We start from the raw sequence: 24,218 nt of genomic DNA on the forward strand, positions 1-24,218 counted from the left end.
GTTACAGTTTACATTCAATGTTATTTTGTATTAGTTTCAGGTGCACAGCATTCTGGTTAGACAATCATACACTTTACTTCCAGTCCCCACCAGCACCATACAGTTATTACAATGCTGTTGACTATATTCCCTGTGCTGTACTTTACATTCTGGTGATTATTTTGCAGCTCCCGTATTGTACTTCTTAATCCCTTCACCTTCCTCCCCACACCCTACCCCGGCCCCCAGCCTCCCTCCTTCCTGGCAACCATCTGTCTGTTCTCTTTATCTGTGAGTCTGTTTCTATGTCTTTCTCTCGGACTTATTTTACTTAGCATAATACCCTCTGGCCGATCCCTGCTGTCGCAGGTGGTAAGATTTCATTCTTTTTACAGCCAAGTAATATTCCATATCTTCTTTATCCACATGCCTATTGGTGGGCACTCGGGCTGCCCATATCTTGGCTATTGTAAGTAGTGCTGCAATGAACATAGGGGTGCATATATTCTTTCAAATTAGTGTTTTGGGCCTGGTGTGGTTCAGTGGTGGAGTGTTGACCTATGAACCAGAAGGTTGAGGTTCGATTCCCGGTCAGGGCACATGCCCGGGTTGTGGGCTCGATCCCCAGTAGGGAGCGTGCAGGAAGCAACCTATCAATGATTCTCATCATTGATGTTTCTGTCTCTCTCTCTCCCTTCCTCTCTCTGAAAATCAATAAAAACAAGAAAACCATATTCAAATTAGTGTTTTGGGTTTCTTCAGACATATACCCAGAAGTGAAAGTGCTGGGTCATAAGGCAGTTTCATTTTTAATGTTCTGAAGAACCTCCATACTGTTAATGGCTGCACCAATTTGCAATCCCACCAACAGTGCACGAGGGTCCCCTTTTCTCCACATCTTCACCAACACTGTTTCTTGATTTGCTGATGATAGCAATTCTGACAGGTGTGAGGTTATGTCTCATTGTGGTTTTAATTGCTTTTCTCTGATGATTAGTGACGTCGAACATCTTTTCGTATGTCTCCTGGTCCCCTTTGGAGGAGTGTCTGTGCAGGTCCGCTGCCCACGCTTTAATTGGATTGCTTGGCTTGTTGGTGAGGTGTCTGCGTTCTCTATAAATGTTGCATATCAACTCTTTATGGGATGAATGTCTTCTTTCACTCAGTGGCTTGCATTTTTGTTCTGTTGATGCTTTACTCTGCTGTGCAAAAACTTTTTAATGTGATGTAGTCCCATTTATTTTTTCTTTTGCTTCCCTTGCCCAAGGAGATATGTCAGAAAAAATATTTCTAAGAGATATGTCAGAGAGTTCACTGCCTATGTTTTCTGCTAGGATTTTCATGGTTTTAGTCTTACCTTTAAGTGTTTAATCCATCTAGTTTATCTTGTATATGGTATGAAACAGTGGTCCAGTTTCATTTTTTGCATGTATCCGGCCAATTTTCCCAGCAGCATTTATTAAATAGATTGTCTTTAACCCATTGTATGTTCTTGCCTCCTTTGTCATATATTTATTGAGCATACATGTCAGTTTCTGGGCTCTCTATTCTGTTTCACTCATCTATCTATGTAGCTGTTTTCATGCCAGTCCAAGACGATGGCCTGTAGTATAGTTTGATATCAGGTAGCAGAATATCTTCAACTTTGTTCTTCTTTCTCAAGATTGCTGTGGCTACTTGGAGATTATTTTTTGTGGTTCCACACAAATTTTTGAATTATTTGCTCTGTGAAAACACCATTGGTATTTTGATGGGATCTGTGTTGAATCTATGGACTGCTTTGGATAATAAAACATTTCATCTAGGTGAATTCGTCCTATCTATGAGCGTGATGTACGCTTCCATTCGTTTGTATCTTCTTCAGTTTCTTTCTTCGCTGTCTTATAAGTTTTCAAGTCCAGGCTTTTTACCTCCTCGTCTTACCTGAAACTTTAAATCATGCCCCAACTTCCCGCTTAAGGTCAAAGTTAGGTAAACAACAAACCCCGCTCCGAGCCCTGTTCTGCCCCTGCAACCTCGCTATCACACCGCCCTTTCTGGCTGTGTATGAACTTACTTTAAATTGTCTCTCAGGACACAAAGCAGAGCTTTCAGTTAGAAAGTTCTATTACTCTGTTACATATGTTAATGTCTTCAGAAGGTGATCCCAGTGCCTCCCCTTACTGTGTGCTGTTAGAAAAGAGAGTTACCCCAAACTCCACCGCCTGCAGCAGCCAGGTGGGGGCGCCATGTGCCAGGAGGGACATGTCTAGGGTGACACGGGAAGTATGCTCCACCCCCTCCCACTGACACCAGTGAGCAAGTCAGACCCGGACTTGTAAGACGTGTCAGAGCATTGCCCACCAAGCAAAACCCGAATGTGGGCCAAGGGGTGACCAGGTGTGACCCTCAGGAACTCCCTATGAGGTTCAGGAAGGGCAAAGGGAGATCTTTATTTCATGCGGGGAGACCAGGCTTAGCAGACCGGCCCAGGCCACCTCGTGAAGGTCAGCATATCTGTGGCTTTTCAGGGGTTTCCAGCCTATGGCTGTGGCAAGTGTCACAATCATTTCTTACTCATGACAGAGAAAGTACCAAGCGCCTGAATGACGTGTCCCCCACCCCATTTCAGGAACTTCACTGAGCAGATGTGACCCTCTCACATGCTAAGCCATTGCTCCTGTCCGTGTGGGCATTGACCACGGATGTCCGGCTTCTGCTAGGAGGGGATCTCCCTTCTCAGGTTCCTGCTTCCAGTCTCAGCTGTCACCTGAAGCCTCCCCATCTGCAGACAGACCTCAGAGTTCACAGAGGGGACGGGGTGGGGAGAAGGGGCGCCACGCTGTGCCTGTTAGATTCTGGGACACATTTGAGGTGACACTGCTGGGTTTTAAGCATTCAGTGTGTATCTTGCACAAAGATTTGGTTTCTTTCTTTCTTTTTTGTTAATTCTCACCCAAGGATATATTTTTTCCATTCCTTTTCAGAGAGAGTGGAGGGAGTGTGAGAGAGAGAGAAAGAGAGAGGAAAATATCAATGTGAGAGAGACACATCAACTGGTTGCCTCCCCAAAGTGCCCCAGCTGGGGGTGGGGAGTGAACCTGTAACCCAGGGACACGCCCTCCTTGAACCCTTGACCTTTCGGCGCTCAATATGATGCTCTAACCACTGTGTCACACCAGCAAGGCTGGTTTATTTTTGAGTTAATGTAGTATTGTCACTGAGTCACTGCTGTCCACCCCCCATCCATGAGTTTTTTTTGGGGGGAAAAACACTCTTTTTGAAACCCAAGGAGGCCTGCGCTGCCTGAGTAGGGGCTGGCAGAGGGGTGGGGGTGGTGGAATGAAAGCAACACCCTTGCCATTTAGAAAGGGGCCAAGCCACACTGGCCCCCAGCCTGTGCCAGGGAGCCGGTCCTGCAGATCTGGGGCACAAATAATGCTTGGCCTATTTGAGTGATTTTTGAAGCACCTGGCCCCTTTATTTTGCTTTCCAACTTCAGTTTCTTTTCAAAGATCGCAAATGTAAAGGCCTGCAGGGGACAAGCAGGTCATGCCAATAATGAAGCAGCAGGGTCCCCGAAAGGGTGCAGTCTGCGGTCCCAGTGCCTCCCTTTCAGCTGATGGTTACCTGGTGTGTGTGTGTGTGTGTGTGGGGGGGGGGGGTGTGACTGTAGGCACATGGTGGCCAAATCCCATTTGCCAAGTCCCCTGCTTTGAAAGGCTGCGATGACTCTGACCTTTCCTAAGACACCCCCGGTCCAAGGGCGGGCCGCTTGCAGCCGCGTGGAGCTCTGAGCAGCCTGCCTGTGCCCTGCAGCCTCGGGCGGGCTGTAGGTGTAAGGCGGATGAGCCTGCTATTTAATAAAGTCACCGTCACCTGCATTATTTCGGTTCAGGGGAAGGTTTAGGGGTGCAATCATGGAGAGCCTGGGGTAACAACACAGCCCCCTGGGTCTGGGGCTCCAGCAGCTGACACGGGTGAGTGCTGTCTGGGACCCTGGCAGCATTGTTATCAGTGAAAAACGTGGGTGGTCTTTCACACTGTGAGTGGAAGTGGGGTTCTTGGGGGTACTGCGGGAACAAGCATTTCTGGAGCCCCACAGGAGGATGAGATGTGGGGAAAGCTCTATTCCCATGGAATTACAGCCCTTCAGTAAAGCCAGGAGCACACTCAGAGTCCAGGGTCCTTCCCAAGCTGCAGCTGGGTCCGGGTCAGCATCAGGCCAGCTGCAGTCCATTCGTCCATTGTGTGGGGCCCCCACGGCCGTGGGCGACCTGGGCGAATGCAGGGGAGCCCCACAAGCTGAATCACACAAGTCCCAGGAGTCCCAAGAGCAGCAAGAGCACAAGAGCAAATTCATTTGTTCAGGTGATGGAATGCCCCCGATTTCATGCCCTTGCAGTAGCCACGCCCATTCTGGCCAACCTCCTCTGTCCCCAGCAGTGATGGACAGCAAGCACCTGCCCTCTGTCCCCCCAACTTTCTAGGCATGTGTCCATCGTCTTGCCAGTGCCCTGGGGAGTGTGAAGTGCTTGCTGGGGAAGCTGCCCACCTGGCACGCCTAGGCTGGCTGCTCGCTTTGCTCCCTTCCTGGCAGTAACTAGGCTAATGACAATGGTACCTGCATCAGCAGGGCAAGTGCCCGTCACTACCTTTGTCAACAGCCTGCTGTCTGCTGGCTGAAGGTGAGCAGGGGCGCTGGGGTGGGGACTCCCCCTCCCCTCCTGTGGCCTGGGGAAGTGTGCTGTCCCAGACACAGCTTCTGTGTTGTCTACACTGCAGGGTGGGGTTGGGGGTTCCTGGTGGAGGGCCAGCCTCGCCTCGGGAGAAAATGTTTCTTTCCTGAGGTGAGGGCTTTGGGGCCATTTGACTGACGCAATAAACCCATGTGAAGTCATATCCTATATCAGAAAGGTGGTTTCCCTGCAACGGAATACCTTAAAGGTGTGAGCAAAGTAGAGCAGCCCAGTAGCTGTCAATCAGCTCTCATCCTCAGAGCTGGCTCAGTGCCAAAGGGAACTGGCCCCTGGCCCCTCCTCAGGTCTGCCCAGCAGCCTCCTCCGGGAGAAGGGGCTGATGCCTGGAGTGCAGGCCGACTTCTAGGGTTATAAATGGGGAGGGGGGTGCTAGGATGTCAAGTAAGTCATATTTGCAACATTTCCTGGGGACCTGGAAAAAGTACATTTAAAAAGAACAATGCCTAAGTCTCAATCACTTAAACAGACTTTATCCAATCGCAGCAACCCTCACTTTATATCCCACCCAGAAAGAAAGAAAGGAAACAGCAGCAAACAAACGCAGCGGAGTGCCTGGCCCCGGGAAGATAACACGCACTGAGTTTCAGGAATGCCAGGTGAACAAACAGCCACTTCTTGGAATCCCAGCGCTGGCCGATCTGCAGGTCTCGTCTGCCAGGAAGCCACCGGGAGGCGCCAGGCCAGCCCTCTCGGTTACGGTTACGGTTACTTTTCTTATCTTTCTCCTGCAGAAGAGCCTGCCCGGGCTTCCAGGAACCCTCCGCTGCCCACTGTCCTGCCTCGCCAAGGCCTGGGCTAGCTAGGAAGGAGGGTCAGTGCGGCACCCCGAGCAGCTTCCAGGTAGCAGACGCCAACAGCCTGTAATGCTGTAGGTCCCAAGCGGTCACATCACAGCAATGTCTCTTAAACGTCCTCGAGGTCTCTTCCAGCTTTATTATTCTATTTATTTCTGGAAAACAAGCTTTTTACATATGCATATTTAAGTAAATAAAACATTTCAAAATAGCATAAGAAATATGGGCTCTCCCTCCATATTCGTGCCCACCCCCCCGGGTGGGTTTTGCAGCCCCTACTCTGACTTCCATCAAGGGGTAACTTGGACGGGGCTCAGGGGGACCCTGTCAGGGCCACCAGGAGACCCTAGGGCTGGAGGTCAACCCCCAGAGGCCAATGGAAATGGGGAAGTCAGAATCTTTCTGGCGGCCTGTAGATGGCGCCAGGGGAAAGGGATTCCAAGACGCGTTTCCCAAGCTTCTGGACTGGAAACTGGGGTCCGGGCGGAGCGGGAGCGGGAGCGCACCTGGTGCAGCACCGAGGTGTTCTTTTCACATGTTCCCCCCACCCCCACCCCCGCCCGGCTGCTCCGAAAGCCTGAGAGGACTGGGTGGGGTGGAATTACAAGCCGTGGGTGCAAAGGGGCGCGTGCAGCGGACGCTCACCAAAGGACGCAGGAGCGGCATGGGGCCCAGATCCCCTCGCTCCAGGCAGCTCGCCGACACCACCCTGCCCACCCCACCCCACCCCACCCCACCCCACCCCACCCCACCCCAGCCCAGCCGGCGGCAGGTGGACAGTGTCGCTATGAAGAGAAAGCCTCGATTATCCCTCCTGCAAACCGCCACACGCCAGACCTTCCTTATTGTGCGCCTTCCATAGAAATGCAAACGAGCCGCGTGCGCCGGCCACAATCTGCTCGCGCGACCCAGTCCCGCAGCACGGCCAGGGCTGGGGCTGGGCTAGGACCTGCCAGCGCCGTCGGGTCGGGACTCAGCTCCCACCCAGGCCTCGCCCGCGCTTACGAGTCGGCTGGAGGGTGCTGTGGCCAGATCTTTGAAAGCTTAAAACCAGTGCCGGGGGGGAGGGGGTTATTTTAAGTTTCGGTTTCAAAGTAACAGCCTCAAAAACTCCAAATTAAAAAGTTAAGACAAACCTAGAAAGACAGCAACAAAAATAAATGCAAAATAAATCCTTTAGGTTCTCCAAAAGTGCATTTCAAAAATTGCAGCGTCCTATTCGCAAACAGGGGTTTTTAAATATAACTTTTCCTTTTAAGGACTTAAAAAAAAGCAAGATGAAATCTGCAGGCTCCCAGTCTGCCTAGTAACACCCGACAAAAGCGGCAGATTTGAGGCATTGTCATCCCCCGCAGCCCTCCCCACAAGGCCTTCTGGCACGAGCCGCCGGCCGCCGCCTCATTTGCATCAGAAAGCGGGCGCCGGCCAATGGGTTCGCAGCCCCGCGCCAGCTGGCGGCGCCTCCCCGGCCTTTATAAGCGCGCGCAGCAGCGGCCAGCGAACTCGCTTGCGCGCGCCAGCGGATCTGCACGGATCCGGCTCCCCTCCGCTCGGTGCGCCCCGCCTGCTCCGCGTGGATATCTAGCAGCTCGCCCACCGCCCCGCACCATGACTCTGGAAGAAATCCGCGGCCAGGACACGGTTCCTGAAAGCACAGCCAGGTGGGTAGGCGCCGGTGTCGGATGTCTGTGAGCGCCGGGAGGTCTGTGACCACTGGCCAGGCGAGAGCCGGTTGGCTGGGGAGCCCGCCGGCTGGGGAGCCCGCCGGCTGGGGAGCCCGCCGGCTGGGGAGCCCGCCGGCTGGGGAGCCCGCCGGCTGGGGAGCCCGCCGGCTGGGGAGCCCGCCGGCTGGGGAGCCCGCCGGCTGGGGAGCCCGTCGGCGGGGCTCTCGGCCGCGTTTCGGCGCTCACGCACTGGCTTGTTCCAGGATGCAGGGCGCCGGGAAAGCGCTGCACGAGTTGCTGCTGTCGGCGCAGCGCCAGGGCTGCCTCACCGCCGGCGTCTACGAGTCCGCCAAGGTCCTGAACGTGTGAGTACAGACGCGGCGCGCAGAGGGACTGGGGACGGGTCGCGGCGGGGGGACTGCGGGGGACCCCAGGGCTCTTTGCCCTGACCGCACTGCTCCCTCCTTGCCCTCGCAGCGACCCCGACAACGTAACCTTCTGCGTGCTGGCCGCCGACGAGGAGGACGAGGGCGACATTGCGCTGCAGATCCACTTCACGCTGATCCAGGCCTTTTGCTGCGAGAACGACATCGACATCGTGCGTGTGGGCGACGTGCAGCGGCTGGCGGCCATCGTGGGTGCCGGTGACGAGGCGGGCGCGCCCGGAGACCTGCACTGCATCCTCATTTCGGTGAGTGTACTCCCCCGGCTCCTCGGTCCCCCACCCCAGGCCCGGGTGGCGCCGGTGGCCAACCTGGCTGACCTCTGCGCTCCCCCCGCAGAACCCCCAGGAGGACGCATGGAAGGACCCCGCCTTGGAAAAGCTCAGCCTGTTCTGCGAAGAGAGCCGCAGCGTGAACGACTGGGTGCCCAGTATCACCCTCCCCGAGTGACAGCCGGCGGCGGGCCGTGGTCTGATCTATGTGGAGGCGCCCCCGAGCGCGTAGCCCCGGGCTGGCTCTGCGGAGGCGCCCTCGGAGGGCGCCTGAGTTCGGCGTGGAGACTGGCAAGCAGGGCCGTGGAGTGCCAGGAGGAGGCGCGGCTCCTTCCCAGGAGGGGGCCCGGAGGCGGCAGGGGCGGCCTGGCCCAGAGCCCAGGACTCTACAAGTGTGGGGAGCCGGTGCTCGCCCCGGAAGGCCTGACGTTGGCCGCGGTGCTGGGAAGGACGAAGGACGGCTGGACTGGCCGGGCAGGCGTGACTCAGCAGCCTGCGCCGTGGGCAGGAAGCAGGGGAAAGGCGAGGCCAGGCGGCCTGGACTTGCACAGCTACTGGAGCTCTGACCGACCTAGCAGTCTGCACTACTGTTTCAAAAGGGATCCGGGCGATGCTTCATTTTCTAAAGGATTATGCTGCTGCAGCTTTGACTTTTACAATAAACTTACTGAAACAAACTTACTCTCATTATTGAGGGCAGGGGGTCCTTCCTGAGGGGGAGATGGCCTGCAGGTGTAGATATTGCTGCAGCTCATGGAGCTGGAGGCACCTGTTCTGTCCTCCTGTCTGGGCCGAGTTACAGGCCCCCAGGGAGCGGGAAGTGGAGGAGGGGAGGCTGCCCAGAGTTAGGGCAGGACTTGAGACCACCTCCTGTTTTTCTCCTTTTAGGAAGATTTTTAAATTTGCAAGATGGGAGCATACTTGAGATAAGACATCAGTGCCACAGCTAAAAGCTGGCCATCCCAGCTGATAACAGCAGCCTCGCTCTCCCCTCCCCCTTCTCCCCGCCCCCCCCCGCCCCCCCCTTCCCCTTCAACAGCTGCTTATCTGAACAGCTTGCAAGGGCAGGCAGCCTTCCTACACAATGAGCTTTGCCTTGTGCCGAGGACGCAGCCCTTTGTGGTCCCTGAGGTTGGCGGCAGACGGCTCTCAGGAACCTTTCCTCTTGAAGGAATGGCCCAGCATTGTCACCAAGGCGTTAGCAACCAGTATGACATGCTGGCTGCGTGTAAGCGTGAGTCATCGTTTTGTCGTGGCTGTGACAGAAAAAAGATCTGAGCAGAAACGGCAAAAGGCGTCGTCTACACAAGCAGGTGTGAGCAAGCCTCACCTGCGGTCTGCTCCTCCGAGCTCTCTGCCCACGGCGCCGGGCTGCTGCGGCTCAGCTCCATGGAGAGACGTGGGAGAAAGAATTTAAATCTTTTCAGCAAAGGCTTGCTTAGGAGGACCCAGGGGGAAATGTCCCAAGTGAACCTTTCTTATTAGGCAGGTGTGGGTTGGTTGACCTCTCCTGATTCTCGTGCTGGTAACAGTGCTGGGGCCACCGAGCCTCCTGGGCGGGGCGGGTGCCGTTGTTCTAAAAAGAAGAACTACTGTTAGCAGCTGTTCCAGGTGGCTGTTCTGCCTTGTTGGTGCTGCATTTTACATTTTCTCCAAATCCTGGAAGCATTCGCACTGCAGTAGGACTATATGAGCTTATTCTTCCCGGAATGAAAGCATCATGTTTCATATTTATCAGCTCTTAAAAACCTTTCTCCTTCTAGAAGATAAAAGCCCAATGAATAATTCAGCTGCTTAAAACCCCAAGTTTCCCTGGCTGAGGCAGAACCTTTGAGGTGGCCATTCCCACAGCAAGCTGTCGAAGGCACCTGTGGGGCGTAAGTCCTGCAAGTGGACCCTTCCACCCGTGTATTTAACAGGGCATTGCCCCGAGCAGGCGGGCAGACCTTCCCGCTGGCCGAGCGACCCTGGTTCAGTTGACAGCCCTTAAGAAACGCTTCACAGATTAGAATTTACAGCAAGGCCACCCCATGGAGCCCCAGGGCTAGGAGAATGTACGGGGGTGGGGGGGGGGTTGGTGGGGGGAGAAAGTGCATGCTGGGACACAGTGCCAGCCCCTAAGGTTGTGCTTCCATGTTCTGTATGAATGGGTGCTGAATGCTATTAGAATGGAATGCCTTGGAGGACATGTACACACATGCACAGTGCTTAAAAATACACGACTGCATTCATACTTTGACTGCCTGAGTGGTCATGCACACATGAACTAATTATCACATGTATGTTGAGTCGAGCGTGTGGGCTGCTGGGTACAGTCCTCTGCGAACTAACATGAATGACCACAATACTTAAAAGTGACTGAAGGCGTCTGCTGACGATCACAGACCGGAAGCGGGTGCGAGTTTGGGACCCTGTCTGGGTCCAGGGCCCAGCACTTCACCTGCTGCCACACATCCCAGCTCCAGCCCAGCCGCTGACATTGGAAGGAAGGCTACTTTCATTAGATAACTTTGTAAGTTTATCCAAGTTGTGTGCATTTGTTGCAGACATTTATTTTTTTGTATGCATTTATTCATTTTGTAGAACAGAAGTGAAAGGAAGGCTACCACATTTTGGGGTCTCCCTCTCTCCTTCTCCCCTGCGGTGCACATACTTAAACACATGCAACACTGTTACAAACAGCTGGTTAGACCCTGCATTCCTCATGGGGGTGTGTCCCCCCAAAGGGCAAAAGGGAATCTCCTTCCTCAGCCACAGAGGAGACTTTATTACTTAAGTGGGGGCAGTGAGGCAGGCCCGCCTGGTGCAGCTGAGCTGTGAGGAGGGAGGTGGAGCTGGCAGGCGAGACCACGGGGGCCTGCAGGATGCCCACAGCCATGACACGCCTTGATCCTGTGCTGGGACAAAGTGACACTGGGCCTCTGTAAGCAGTCCGGTTTTTCAGTATAGGTCAAACTTTCCTTCTTTAACTTACAGAAAAACAATGCTGGACAATTTACTTCTTTCGGCAAGTAAAGTGTACAATTAAAGAGTGCCTGAGTCCTCTCTTCCAGGCATGGAGGAGGCTATGGCCACCTGCCCTCGGTGAAGGCGAGGGCTGCTGGCTGCAGTCCGGATTCTGGGCGCGAGTGGCTGTTTGGAGCTGCTGGAAACACCCAGCGATGCCCGATTCCACCCAACAGCAGCAAAGGTCTTCAGAGCCCGAGGGAGCTGGGTTGGGGAGGAAAGCACAGCCCTGGGCCTGGGCTTGCGGGTGGGAGAGGTGGATGGTTCATTCGTTCGTTCATTCATTCATTCATTCATTCATTCATTCATTCATTCATTCATTTCCTCATTGCTGCTTTCATTTGTTCTGTGGACATTTACTGTCTGAGCATTTCCCAGGAGGGGCTCCAGCAGAGGAGGAGCCTAGGGGGTCTGACATGCTGTGCGGGGCCAGGGCCCAGAGCACTCCGCCAGGAAGAAGTGAGATGGGGACACAGCAGCACCGTTCTCCCACACGGGCAGGTAATGCTATGAGAACCCACAGACCACCTAACAGACGTGTCACCCTTGGCATTGCAGGCCATGGCGGCATTCTCACTGCCCTCTGCTTCTCTCCCTCCCCACTGGTTTCCGTTCTTCTGGTTTCTCTCCAGTCCAACCTTCTCGGGCTGTGACCATCTGTTTCTTCCCCAAAACGTTTAGTGGTGCCAGGCCAAGGCGGGTGCAAGCCGGGGCCCATTTGCCCCGCCAATCGCCCGGCAGAGTGAAATCATCTAGTTCTTAGCTTTTACTGACTGACTTACTTCACTAAGTATAATATTTTCAAGGTCCATCCATGTTGTTGCAAATGGTATTATTTCTTCCTGTCTTATGGCTGAGTAGCATTCCAAGGTGCACATGGACCATACCTTCTTTACCCAGCCTTCTATCGCAGGGCTCTTTGGTTGTCTCCATGTCTTGGCCACAGAGAATAATGCTGCAGTGAACATAGTGGTGCATATAACTTTGCCAATACATGTCTTTGAGTTTTTCATGTAGGTAACCGGAAGAGGGGCTGCTGCAGCATACCTCGAGATAACTCTGTTCTTAATTTTTTGAGGAACCAACAGACTGCTTTCCATAGTGGCTGTACCAGTCTACATCCCTACAGCACCGAATGAGGGTTCTCTGTTCACCATAACTTCTCTAACATTTGTTATTACCTGTCTTGTTGATAATAGCTATTCTAGCAGGCCTGGGGTGGTATCTCATTGTAGTTTTTTTGTTGTTGTTAATCCTCACCCAAGGCTATATTTTCCATTGATTTTTTTTTTTTTTTTTTTTTAAGAGAGCATGGAAGGGAGGAAGGACACACACAGAGAGAAACATTGATTTGAGAGAGACACATCAATTGGTTGCCTCCTGCACATGCCCCAACTGGGGTTGGGGATGGAGCCTGCAACCCAGACACACAGGGAAAAGCATGGGGAGGGGCCAGAGTTTCCACACCGTGTCTGGGCGTCACCCTCCCAGCTCTGGGTTGTGTTCACCACCAGAAGCTCTCCAGTGGTTGGAGGTTGTTCTGGAGGCTCCAGGACTTCGCCACGATGGATGAGATCTTGACCATTGGACACAGCTCTGTCTACATCCCCTCTTCCCTCCCTGGAGGTTGGGGTTGGGGCTGAAAGTTTTAACCATCTAATCCCATGGTTGTTCTTCTGGGGACCAGCCCCAGTCCTGCAGCTTTTTAGGGGTCCCCCAAAAGTCATCTCATTAGCATGAACTCAGTAATAGTCTGAAGGGGCTTGTTATGAAGGACAGAAGAGCTCTCACCTATCACTCAGGTCTTCAAGCCTTTAGCAACTGGCCCTTGGTCCCTCTCCCAGGGAGCTGGCCACTGAAGCCGCTGCGTGGAGACGCAGGCAGTGGCCAGAGGGCCCAGAACTCTCAGAGGGAAAAAAGGACCGGGAGGATGTGCCTGGGAAAACGGGGTTGGAACGGGGTCAACCTGCCCCTGATGCCTGAGACCTGGTAGTGAAGTACTTTAGTCAAAGCCAAGCCCTTTTCTCGTGGCTGCTCGTGGCTTCCTGTTACCGAGGAAACACACCTGCCTCTCCCAGCCTCTGATGCGAGGGCAGCAGATCAGTGAAACGCAGGAAAGCGTGTCTCTGGCGGTCTGAGAGCTGCGGCTGGGAGAGCAGTCAGTTATGGGGACATCCTTAAAAGGGTGTAGAAGCTTTTTCCTTTTCCCCCAAAGTGGGCCCTGGTCCTACAACCAGGTGCCTGATGTGGTTTCACTTCCTCCCTCAAGGGCACCCAGGTCCTAAATCCCAGCTTCAGGTCCGGGGATGCTGGGGCAGTCTGAGCTTCGGCTTCGCAGTGAGGTGCGCGAACTGAGTCAGCCTTTTGACGTGGTCTCTGCAGCTGTCCCTGCCTCTGTGACGGGGGCTCGGGTGACACTCACTTAATCCGATCTTCCCTGAGTGGGAATATTGCAGGAGGATGACTTTAAATTGTTTTTCATTTTGATGAAGTACAGACAAGTAGAATTCTAAGCACCCACATCCACACAGCAATCATAGCAGAATGGAAAGACGAAGCAGACTGGAGGAGCCTCTTCCTTCTCGGCAAGATCCACGCTCCCCAGACTGATCCCCGCAGCGAAGCCACTCGGAGCGCCGGGCGGGCCCGAGGGAGCTGGTGCTGAAACACCCCAGGAAGGAGGACGCTACTGGGGGTCAGGCAGAGCCCGGAGGCTCACCGAGACCATTGTGCACTCATGCTCTGCCCTTGGACTGCAGCCAAGCGCTCACGTTCTGGTTTTGTTGGGGCCAAAAGAATGACAAGATAAAGCCCAGGGAATGGGGCCGCTGGCCCTCAGTTGTCAGACCCTCTGTGTGGCTTGGTCGAGGTTTGGGGAGCCCAGCGCAGCCTCAGAGCTCAGGCTTGCAGTCCTCCTGCAGGCCAAGGCTGGGACCAGCTGCGCTCCCTTCCTGTGGCCTGCACACCCCTGGGCCTCCGTGCGTCCGTCCACGAGAAGCCCCGTCTCAGAATCCTGATTATGTTGATGGAGAAGAGGCCCTCACCAAGTACCTCATTCCAGGGCAAGGGGCCATCCCACCCTCTGACCCCTGACCCCTGACCCCTGCAGGCCCGGTGCTTGGTGAGGCCTGGGCTGGACCTGGTGCTCCCTCTCTAGTCTCCAGCCACCAGGAGTGCCCTTAGGATTGGCCTGCCCTTCCTGCTGCAGAAACACCTCTCTCCCCACACCTGTTTATTCCTCCACATGGCACTCCTCACACCTGCCTCTCCTCAGCTGCCTCTCCCCCACACCTGTCTCTCCTTCACATCTGTCTTCCACAGCTGTTTCTCTCTTCTGCACCTGTCTCTCCATACTGCCTCTCTCCTCCCTCCATACCTGCTCTCTCCTCCCTCCAACCTGCCTCTCTCCTCGACACCGCTGGTGCAGGCTTTCCTCTTTTAAGATATAGGCTCTCCAATCCCCTCTGTGCTGGCCATAAGCTTCCTGTCTGCCCACTATTGCTACCCCACCTTTCACAGTGCTGGCTGATACCAGTATCCCAGCATCCTCATGTGACCCCCTTTCCCTTTGGACCAATAGATCTGGTTGCCTCCTCTGCCCTGCCTTGCTCCAGTCAGAGGGAGGGGGTGTCTCCTCCCCTTCCCCACAAGTCTCCTCCCCTCTCAAGGCTCTTCTTACATATCACGGAGACCTTTTGACAAGCTCGAGCCTTCCTCAGGGAGAGGGACAGAGTGTCTCCTTTAAATCCAGCGGGAGGCCTGGGGCAGCTCACTCCGTCATGGACTGGGTGGAAGGATGCCATGTTCTTCGGAGCACGTATGCACATCGAGCTTGCTTTCTGCCATATACTCTCTAAGGACTGCACTTCAGATGCTTCCTGCAAGGAGAGAAGCAGAGCCATCTGAACAGGAACATTGGTTTGAGACGTGCTGTAGGAGCTGGGGTAGAATCTTCCCTTTCATCGTCATCTTCATCATCATCACCATCATCACCATCTGGCAGATTTGCCGAGTGCCCGCCTGGTCATGGAATACAGATGCTGGACAATGTGAAGACCTTGCATTTTATGAGAAACAAGACCAATTTTTTTTTTTTTTAAATCAATAGGAAGACAAGTAGTGAGAAGCACTAACTTCAAGAGGATGGGGGAGGAGGGTGCAGCAGTGAGAAGCTCTGACACGGGCCGTGCACAGATGGGTCTTGTCTCTGTTGCAAGAAGGTGGAAACGGCAGCGTGTCCTGTGCAGAAGTGAGACGGGGCCTCCTGGTGAGGGAGCGACAGGCACTCACTGAGGACAGACAAGAATGATCAGGGGGGATGTGGGTGCTCCTGGAGGGCAAGTTGGCTTCTGAGGGTCCCAGTGTGTTGAGACTCCCGGGCCTGGGCAGACCTGGCAGCAAGCGTTGAAGTGAATGTAAGGCCAGCGATCCCTCGGCTTCTTGAGGGACTTAGGCACTTGCCTCAGTTCCCCTGAAGAACAAAGCATCCCCAGCCTTGTCGGGAGTTCTCCTCTCAGGATTGGCTGGCCTGGGCTCTGCAGTCCTCTCGGGCGACGACGGTGCCCTGGAGGGCATGGCAGGGGCTGGACTCAGCCAGAGTGCCCGGTGCTGAGGCGCCTGACAGCTCTCCCTCCCTGCACCCCCAACACCCAGACAGGCAGCCCATGCTCACTGCATTCTGCTGGCCGACCAGACCGGCAGGCCTGCACGCGTCATGGGAGGCAGTCCTGGGGTGCGGGGCTGCCTTCGGAGAGTGGCTGGGACTCACGCTGCTGAATTGGGTCGAGCTGGCGAGTCCCTTGGTGGGAATGTAGCTGATATAATCCACTCTGAGGGAAAGATGTCAGATACCAAAGGGGCTATAGTGGGTGGGAAGCATGGCTGCTGCTCTCTGCTAGGAACGGCTTTTAAAATTTTTTATTTGTATTGACTTCAGAGAGGAAGGGCGAGGGAGAGAGAGAGAGAGAAACATCAATGACGAGGGAGAATCACCTATCGCCTGCCTCCTGCACTCCCCACACGGGATGGAGCCTGCAACCCAGGCATGTGCCCATCTGGGAATTGAGTCGTGACCTCCTGGTTCACAAGTCGACGCTCAACCATGGAGCCACGCGGGCCAGGCGAGCAAAGGCTTCTGAAAGGACTTTCGCAGAATCAAAACTGCTGAGACGATTTCACCACAGACACATCCCCTCCTCAGCTCAGTGCGTGGCTTAGCCCAGCCCTTCGCCATGAGGCCTGTCGTTGTCTGCGCATCCTTTACTGGCACCTGAGGGTCCCAGGCAGTGCGCCAGGCCCCCGCCACCTGCCCCAGTCACTGGGCCCAGCGCTCCCTGCCTCACATCTGTGGTCTCAGTGTCTCCCCGATCCAGCCTTCCCCAGCGGACCTGCTCCCCAGAAGCAAATCCTGTGGCCCCGACTGCCCTGAGCCCCCAGCCTTCACCCGGCTCCCTTCAGACGCTCCTCACTGAGCTCATGGTTTTGAATTTCTGAAAGGAAAGTCTCCTGTGGGAACCATCGGGGCCATCTGAGTATCACTGGGCTGAAGGTGGGTGGGTTCCTTGATGGGAGGCGGTTGGATCGTGTGAGGAGAGCCCTCATTCACCTGGGAGTCAACTGGGGGTGGGGGGCGGGGGGCGGGGGAGCCCAGGGCCTGGGGACGGGTTTCAGACCTGCCTGGGGTTCCTCTGCCCACTCACCGGTCTGGCCTGCTCAGTGAGAAAAGCAGTAATGTCACAATGAATTAGGTTTGAGCCACAAAAATAACAACTAATACAGTAAATCTGTAATCTAGGCTTGTGGACCAGTTGGGCTCGACATTCTTCAACACGTGACTCCTGCCCCTCTCTCTGTGGCCCTGCCTGTGGGCTTCTCCCCGGACCGGCCAATGGGAGAGCCCGGGGAGAGTCTGGCATCTCTTCTCTCTCCCTTCTGCCACCACGTGCTCTGTGGTGACCTCCTTCTCCACTCACCTCGGCAGGCCCAGGGCCGGCTCATTCGTGGGCAGATCGCCCAGCAAGTCCAATGGACCTGTCCCTCCACTCCCAGGGCCAAAGCGAGGCCTGTGGCTGTGCCAAACCCAGAACAGAGCAGCAGAAGCTGGCACGTGGTGCCACTTACTCCCCCTCCCCAGCAGGTGCACCCACCACCCTTCTCTGCAAAACTGCCTGGGCCACGGGGAGCCTCCGGCTGGGGAGGCGCCTTGCAGGCTAAGTGGGAGCCTGCAGCCACAGGGAGGCACGAAGGCCGACCCACGCTGGGGCTCCCAGGCGTCGGGCAGAGCTGTCCCCACCCTCTCCAGCCTCCTAGGCCGTCTCCCGAGAACGTCCGGACCACTGCACCGAGGCCCTGTCCCCGCCTCAGCGGGACCCGAGGCAGGAGCTTTCCCTCTGTGGCAGGGGGAACCCCCCGCTCACTGGCCCTGCGACTCGTGAACCCACCTGCACGGGAGGACCTGCCCGTCAGCGGGTGTGAGGACCAGGGGACAAAGGTGTCAAACGCCCTGAACCACGCCTGCACCGAGGCCGTGGCGAGCTGGCGGAGTCCCCGTGGCTGGTGTGTTTTTAAAGGAGAGGACTTGTTCCTTTTTTTGCAAAAGAACAGGACTGGGGACTTTGGGCAGCCGCTCCTGGGCGCTACACTTCACTGACAGGAGGTCCGCCACTAAACCCTAAGCTCGAAAAGCCAGGCCCCAAGCTCAGGCCACCAGCAGGGAGTGGCTCCAGGCACTGTCCATCCAAGCACAGGACACCCACCCAGTGTGGCCAAGGACAGACCTCAGGAGGGAGCCAAGGGAGTGGGAGCAGCCCTGGGGCTGCAGGGGAGCAGGCCCCAGAGGAGGAAGGCCAGCCCACCCTGAGAGGAGGTAGGCACACTCCAGGGCCACTTGCCTGTTCCCTCAGCCCTGGCTGGCCTGTCTCCTTGGCCCTGGGGGCGCAGCCCCCATTGTCTCGAAGTGCCTGCCCATCCCCTGGGTCTGTGCAGACTCAGAGTCTGGGGCAGGGCTGCTGCTGCTGGTCCAGGGAGCACCCTGTGCCCGCCACCACCCCCCCCCCCCCCCCACCCCGTGGCGCACAGGCCCCGTGCCCACAGCACGGGGCTAACTCTGAAGTTACTCAGAATAGGAGTTTTCAATTTCATCCAAAACACAGCGACCCACAGCCTGACCCCTGGCGGGAGGACTGAGTGACCCTATGGAGGGGCTGTTAGGAAGAGAGAGGGTTCCCAGCTATACCACGAGACGGAGCTGCCCCGGCCCCTGGATCGCTTCAGGCTGGGCCAGAGCTCAGGGTGAGGACCGGGGCCACATTTTGAATTCCTGGCCCCTGACTACTTCCCAGCTATGACCCTCGGTACCCATTGAGCATTAATGTCCTTATTTTAGTGAACTCTGACCTCTCACAGTGACCACGACTCTGAATCTGAGCTGGCGTTGGTGCTGGTGGCCCCGCCAAGTGACTCAGTGCCTCCGGACTGGCCAGGGCCAGGCCTTTCCACTTGCAGACAAAGCGCGGAGCCGCTGGGCTTTGAAGTTGCTCAGTTAGAGGGTTCCAGCTTCCTATGGGCCCACAACAGCTGTTCCCTCAGCAGCTTCCTCCGAAACAAAGACACATGGCACTCACATGTACTCGTGCACCCGTGTGCGCACACACACACACACGCACACACATGCGTACACATGTGCACGGACACACGTTTCCACGGCCACCTATTGTGAGGCCCAATCTCTGTCTTGCTAGGCTCCTCAGCATTTAAGCAGCTCACAGGGTTCGCTTACCAATGCAGACGGCCCAGGCTGAGTGAGAGGAGAAGTGTCTGCTCTAGCTGCTCAGAGAGGGCGAAGGTGCCCTGGCAGGGGCTGGAGCCCCAGTCTGGAAGGTGTGGCCACATCCCGTGAGAGCTTTCAAGCATGCCTGATGCTTTGCCTTTAAAATGGTGAGCCCTGGAAACTAAACGGGCTCGTCTCCGTTCCTTCCGCCCTAGGCTGCACTCTCCGAGACAGCCTGGCGGCCCCAAGTGTCCGCCTGCCTCCTGTCTTCCTCTGACCCTGCCACCGTCAGCCACACGCTGAGCAACATCCAGGCGCTTTCTGCCCTTGATCTTTGCTTCTGTTCCTTCCCAGGGAGGCTGACATCTGTCCCATAAAAATGCAGGGAGACACCCTGGCCAGGGTGGCTCAGTCGGTTGGGCATCATCCTGTGCACTGAAGGGTTCCGGGTTTGATCCCTGCTCAGGGCACATGCCTGGGTTGCGGATCCCTGGTAGCAGGTATGCAGCTGGCAGCTGATTGATGCTTCAGTCTCACATTGATGTTTCTCCCTCTCCCTTACCTCTCTCTCAAAAAAAATCAAAAAATAATTTTAAATAGGAGACCATTCTATTTCAAAGCCCTAGGATCCAAAAGGTCTTTGTCTTTTTCTGCAGGGCAACTATTGAGAAAACGCTTCTTTCTACAAGCATTCTTTGTCCTAACACTCATTATTTTTTTTTCACATCTGCAAATTACTTCAAATAAGTAGGCTAGGACAGAAAAAGTCAGGGCTAGAACGCTTGGTTTCTACTAAATGATTATGTTATGGGAACATTGCACCTTCTGGAACCCGGGGTAAGGTGACGCGTGGCCAGCCAGGCCACAGCACGTTCTGTTCTGAGCTGCAAGTCGGTGGCTTCCCCACTGGATCTTGCACAGGTTAGCAGTGGGTGACGGAGAACTTGAGACCTCAGAGGCCTCCAGGCCAGTCGGCCCAGGGACAGATTCCAGAGCCTGCCTGTGCGCCTGGCCGGCAGCGCTGACCTGGGCAGACGCCACGCCATCAGATGTCTGTGCACAGCCGCTGCTGCTTCCAGAGCTCGCGGGGCAGGAGAAATCTCTGGCTGGTGTCTGCCCTGTGGAGAAGGGGCCTGGCACTCCAGGTGGAACCTTCTGGAAAGCAGATCTTTGGCACGCGAGCCTCACTCTCTGCCCTTGCCCAGGGCCCACCTCACTAAGTGATCCTGCTCCCCAGCCTCCTCCATCCATCAAGCCCACTCAGGGGATAGTCGGGCCTCTGCAGGGACTAGCTGAGCAGAGACACGAGGGGTGCTCAGCAGGGCCTCCATCACGGTTGCCCAGTAAAGCTGCTCCCTGTCCCTCTCTTGGACATGAGCGATGCTGACTTTCTACTGCACCTTGAGCCTGCACCTGCCACTGCGCCCCAGGAGGCCCCTGCCCTGTGGCAATCATGTGTGAGAGGCGGTTAGGCTGATCCCCAAGGAAGCCGTGCTCTGACCCCCCTCCCCCAAGTGCATTCTGACCACCCCAGGGCCTGCTCTTTGGGAGGAGTGGGCTCTGGGAACAGCTATTCTGTAGGACTGTCTGCGTCATCATTTGCTGTCAGGGGAATGTGCCACTGTGGGCGATTTTGTGGGAGGAGGGGCTGCTGGGGGCACAGCAAGTGACCTCAGGAGGGGGCACCATTGAGAGAAGCGTGCTCCAGGGCGCGAGGGAGCCGGCTCAGCTCCGCCCGTGCAGCCCTGCTGAGGGAGGGAACAGCTTTTGTGGGACTGAACTTTGTGGTGCATGGAGAAATAGCATTTCTTTTTATTGGAAAAAGGAGAGAAGGTTTCCAGGTAGCCAGGGGGCCTGCCGCTGTCTTTCTGGCAGAGAGAAGGCTACCCAAACACATGGTGGAATCGCTCTGCAATTCTGAGAGGTTTGCGACACGACTGCGTCATGAGCCAGAGAGGAACTGCAATAGCGTATTTGTCCGTCTTGTTGTTGAAGCACAAAGCAAGCCCCTGGTTTGAATCCAAAGCTTGCACTGGAGTGAGAAGCATCGCCCTGGGCTGGGCAGTGCCTCATGGGGCACAAGGGGAGGCCCGTGGCCACCGCTTCCCTCACTCAGGGCACCTCTGCCCTCCCTCCCTGCGGCCTGTAGTATCACGCTCACCCTGGACACGCTTCAGTGAGCAAAGGACCCCAGCGGCCGGCAGGCCCCCTTGGGGGATGGGCGGCATCCAGGTGCCGGCTTGCAGTGCCCGGTCTCCGCTGCGTGCTGGGGGGCGGCTGCGTGAGGGCGATTCCTGCTGCACGGCCTCCAGAGCTGCTCCGGGAATTGCTCACAAGGCCTGGTTCCTTCTTGCCAGGGTGTGACTGCAACGGGCCTTCTCGGACGTCTACTCGACCAAGGAGCCAGACGAAGAGGGAGAGAAATCATCCAATCCCAACTGAGGCCAGAGCCAGAGGCAACTCCTTTGGCAACTCGGGGTGACCTGCCCATGTCCTCACATTGCCTGGGCCTTGGCCCCTGGCTGGGCGGCAATTAGGCCCTGAGGGCACAGCCCTCTGCTGGCAGCACCTCCTGTACCAGGGTTATTTTTATCTCTGTGTTGAGTGGTAGTTTATCTTTATTGTTCTGGTTCCCCATAAAAACAGCTTGAAGCCTTCCCTTCCTGCCTTCCTTCTCAGCACTTAGGACACACACCTGCTGCATGTCCACCCCCAGGCACAGGCTCTAGGACACACACCTGCTGCATGTCCACCCCCAGGCCCAGGCTCTAGGACACACACCTGCTGCATGTCCACCCCCAGGCCCAGGCTCTAGGACACACACCTGCTGCATGTCCACCCCCAGGCCCAGGCTCTAGGACACACACCTGCTGCATGTCCACCCCCAGACCCAGGCTCTAGGACACACACCTGCAGCATGTCCAACCCCAGGCCCAGGCTCTAGGACATATATCTGCTGCATGTCCACCCACAGGCCCAGGCTCTAGGACACACACCTGCTGCATGTCCACCCCCAGGCCCAGGCTCTAGGACACACACCTGCTGCATGTCCACCCCCAGGCCCAGGCTCTAGGACATATATCTGCTGCATGTCCACCCACAGGCCCAGGCTCTAGGACACACACCTGCTGCATGTCCAACCCCCAGGCCGAGGCTCTAGGACACACACCTACTGCATGTCCAACCCCAGGCCCAGGCTCTAGGACATATATCTGCTGCATGTCCACCCACAGGCCCAGGCTCTAGGACACACACCTGCTGCATGTCCACCCCCAGGCCCAGGCTCTAGGACACACACCTGCTGCATGTCCACCCCCAGGCCCAGGCTCTAGGACATATATCTGCTGCATGTCCACCCACAGGCCCAGGCTCTAGGACACACACCTGCTGCATGTCCAACCCCCAGACCCAGGCTCTAGGACACACACCTACTGCATGTCCATCCCCAGGCCCAGGCTCTAGGACACACACCTGCTGCATGTCCACCCCCAGGCTCAGGCTCTAGGACACACACCTGCTGCATGTTCAACCCCCAGGCCCAGGCTCTAGGACACGCACCTGCAGCATGTCCAACCCCCAGACCCAGGCTCTAGGACACACACCTGCTGCATGTCCAACCCCCAGGCCCAGGCTCTAGGACACACACCTGCTGCATGTCCATCCCCAGGCCCAGGCTCTAGGTCACCCACCTGCAGCATGTCCAACCCCCAGGCCCAGGCTCTAGGACACACACCTGCTGCATGTCCAACCCCCAGACCCAGGCTCTAGGACACACACCTGCTGCATGTCCACCCCCAGGCCCAGGCTCTAGGACACACACCTGCTGCATGTCCACCCCCAGGCCCAGGCTCTAGGACACACACCTGCTGCATGTCCACCCCCAGGCCCAGGCTCTAGGACACACACCTGCTGCATGTCCATCCCCAGGCCCAGGCTCTAGGACACACACCTGCAGCATGTCCAACCCCCAGGCCCAGGCTCTAGGACACACACCTGCAGCATGTCCAACCCCCAGACCCAGGCTCTAGGACACACACCTGCTGCATGTCCAACCCCCAGGCCCAGGCTCTAGGACACACACCTGCTGCATGTCCACCCCCAGGCCCAGGCTCTAGGACACACACCTGCTGCATGTCCAACCCCAGGCCCAGGCTCTAGGACACACACCTGCTGCATGTCCACCCCCAGGCCCAGGCTCTAGGACACACACCTGCTGCATGTCCACCCCCAGGCCCAGGCTCTAGGACACACACCTACAGCCTGTCCATCCCCAGGCCCAGGCTCTAGGACACACACCTGCTGCATGTCCACCCCCAGGCCCAGGCTCTAGGACACGCACCTGCAGCATGTCCATCCCCAGGCCCAGGCTCTAGGACACGCACCAGCAGCCTGTCCACCCCCAGGCTCAGGCTCTAGGACACGCACCTGCAGCCTGTCCACCCCCAGGCCCAGGCTCTAGGACACACACCTACAGCCTGTCCACCCCCAGGCCCAGGCTCTAGGACACGCACCTGCAGCCTGTCCACCCCCAGGCCCAGGCTCTAGGACACACACCTACAGCCTGTCCCCCCCCAGGCCCAGGCTCTAGGACACGCACCTGCAGCCTGTCCACCCCCAGACCCAGGCTCTAGGACACATACCTGCTGCATGTCCACCCCCAGGCCCAGGCTCTAGGACACACACCTTCAGCCTGTCCACCCCCAGGCCCAGGCTCTAGGACACACACCTACAGCCTGTCCACCCCCAGGCCCAGGCTCTAGGACACACACCTACAGCCTGTCCACCCCCAGGCCCAGGCTCTATGACACACACCTGCTGCATGTCCACCCCCAGGCCCAGGCTCTAGGACACGCACCTACAGCCTGTCCACCCCCAGGCCCAGGCTCTAGGACACACACCTGCTGCATGTCCACCCCCAGGCCCAGGCTCTAGGACACATACCTACAGCCTGTCCATCCCCAGGCCCAGGCTCTATGACACACACCTGCTGCATGTCCACCCCCAGGCCCAGGCTCTAGGACACGCACCTACAGCCTGTCCACCCCCAGGCCCAGGCTCTAGGACACGCACCTGCTGCATGTCCACCCCCAGGCCCAGGCTCTAGGATACACACCTGCTGCATGTCCAACCCCCAGGCCCAGGCTCTAGGACACACACCTGCAGCCTGTCCACCCCCAGGCCCAGGCTCTAAGAGGAGTGCAGGTGAGCAGCCAGTGGGGCCTCCCTAGCGGCAGGCTGAGTGAGAGCGCATGGAAAGCAGGCAAAGGGACTCTTGGCCACTGCCAGGCTGTGTCCCTCCAGAGCAGTGGTTCTCAACCTTCCCTTTAATACAGTTCCTCATGTTGTGGTGACCCCAATTTCATTGTTACAAATTGAACATAATTAAAGCACAGTGATTCATCACAAAAACAATACGTAATTATGTATGTGTTTTCCGATGGTCTTAGGTGGCCCCTGTGAAAGGGTCGTTCGACCCCCAAAGGGGTCGCGACCCACAGGTTGAGAACCGCTGCTCCAGAGCGACTGGGCCCTGTCTCTGGTCAGTTTGCTCAG

At 56.5% G+C, this 24,218-nt stretch overlaps 1 protein-coding gene across 3 annotated transcripts; it reads left to right on the forward strand.

Annotated features, from left to right (window-relative positions):
- Positions 1–6,995: 6,995 nt before the first annotated feature.
- On the forward strand, positions 6,996–8,568 carry GADD45G (growth arrest and DNA damage inducible gamma). 3 transcript variants are annotated; one of them, XM_036302408.1, is made up of 4 exons: positions 6,997–7,173; positions 7,440–7,541; positions 7,654–7,867; positions 7,959–8,568. In XM_036302408.1, the coding sequence occupies exons 1-4, from the start codon at positions 7,121–7,123 to the stop codon at positions 8,067–8,069; spliced, it is 480 nt and encodes a 159-aa protein (XP_036158301.1). In that variant the 5' UTR covers positions 6,997–7,120; the 3' UTR covers positions 8,070–8,568. The 3 variants fall into 3 exon arrangements, with proteins under 3 accessions (XP_036158302.1, XP_036158301.1, XP_036158300.1); XM_036302409.1 differs by lacking the exon at positions 7,440–7,541 and having other exon boundaries at positions 6,996–7,173; XM_036302407.1 differs by having other exon boundaries at positions 6,998–7,541.
- Positions 8,569–24,218: the final 15,650 nt, after the last annotated feature.

The sequence above is a fragment of the Myotis myotis genome, unplaced genomic scaffold, assembly GCF_014108235.1.
Source record: "Myotis myotis isolate mMyoMyo1 unplaced genomic scaffold, mMyoMyo1.p scaffold_m19_p_31, whole genome shotgun sequence".
NCBI lineage: Eukaryota > Metazoa > Chordata > Mammalia > Chiroptera > Vespertilionidae > Myotis > Myotis myotis.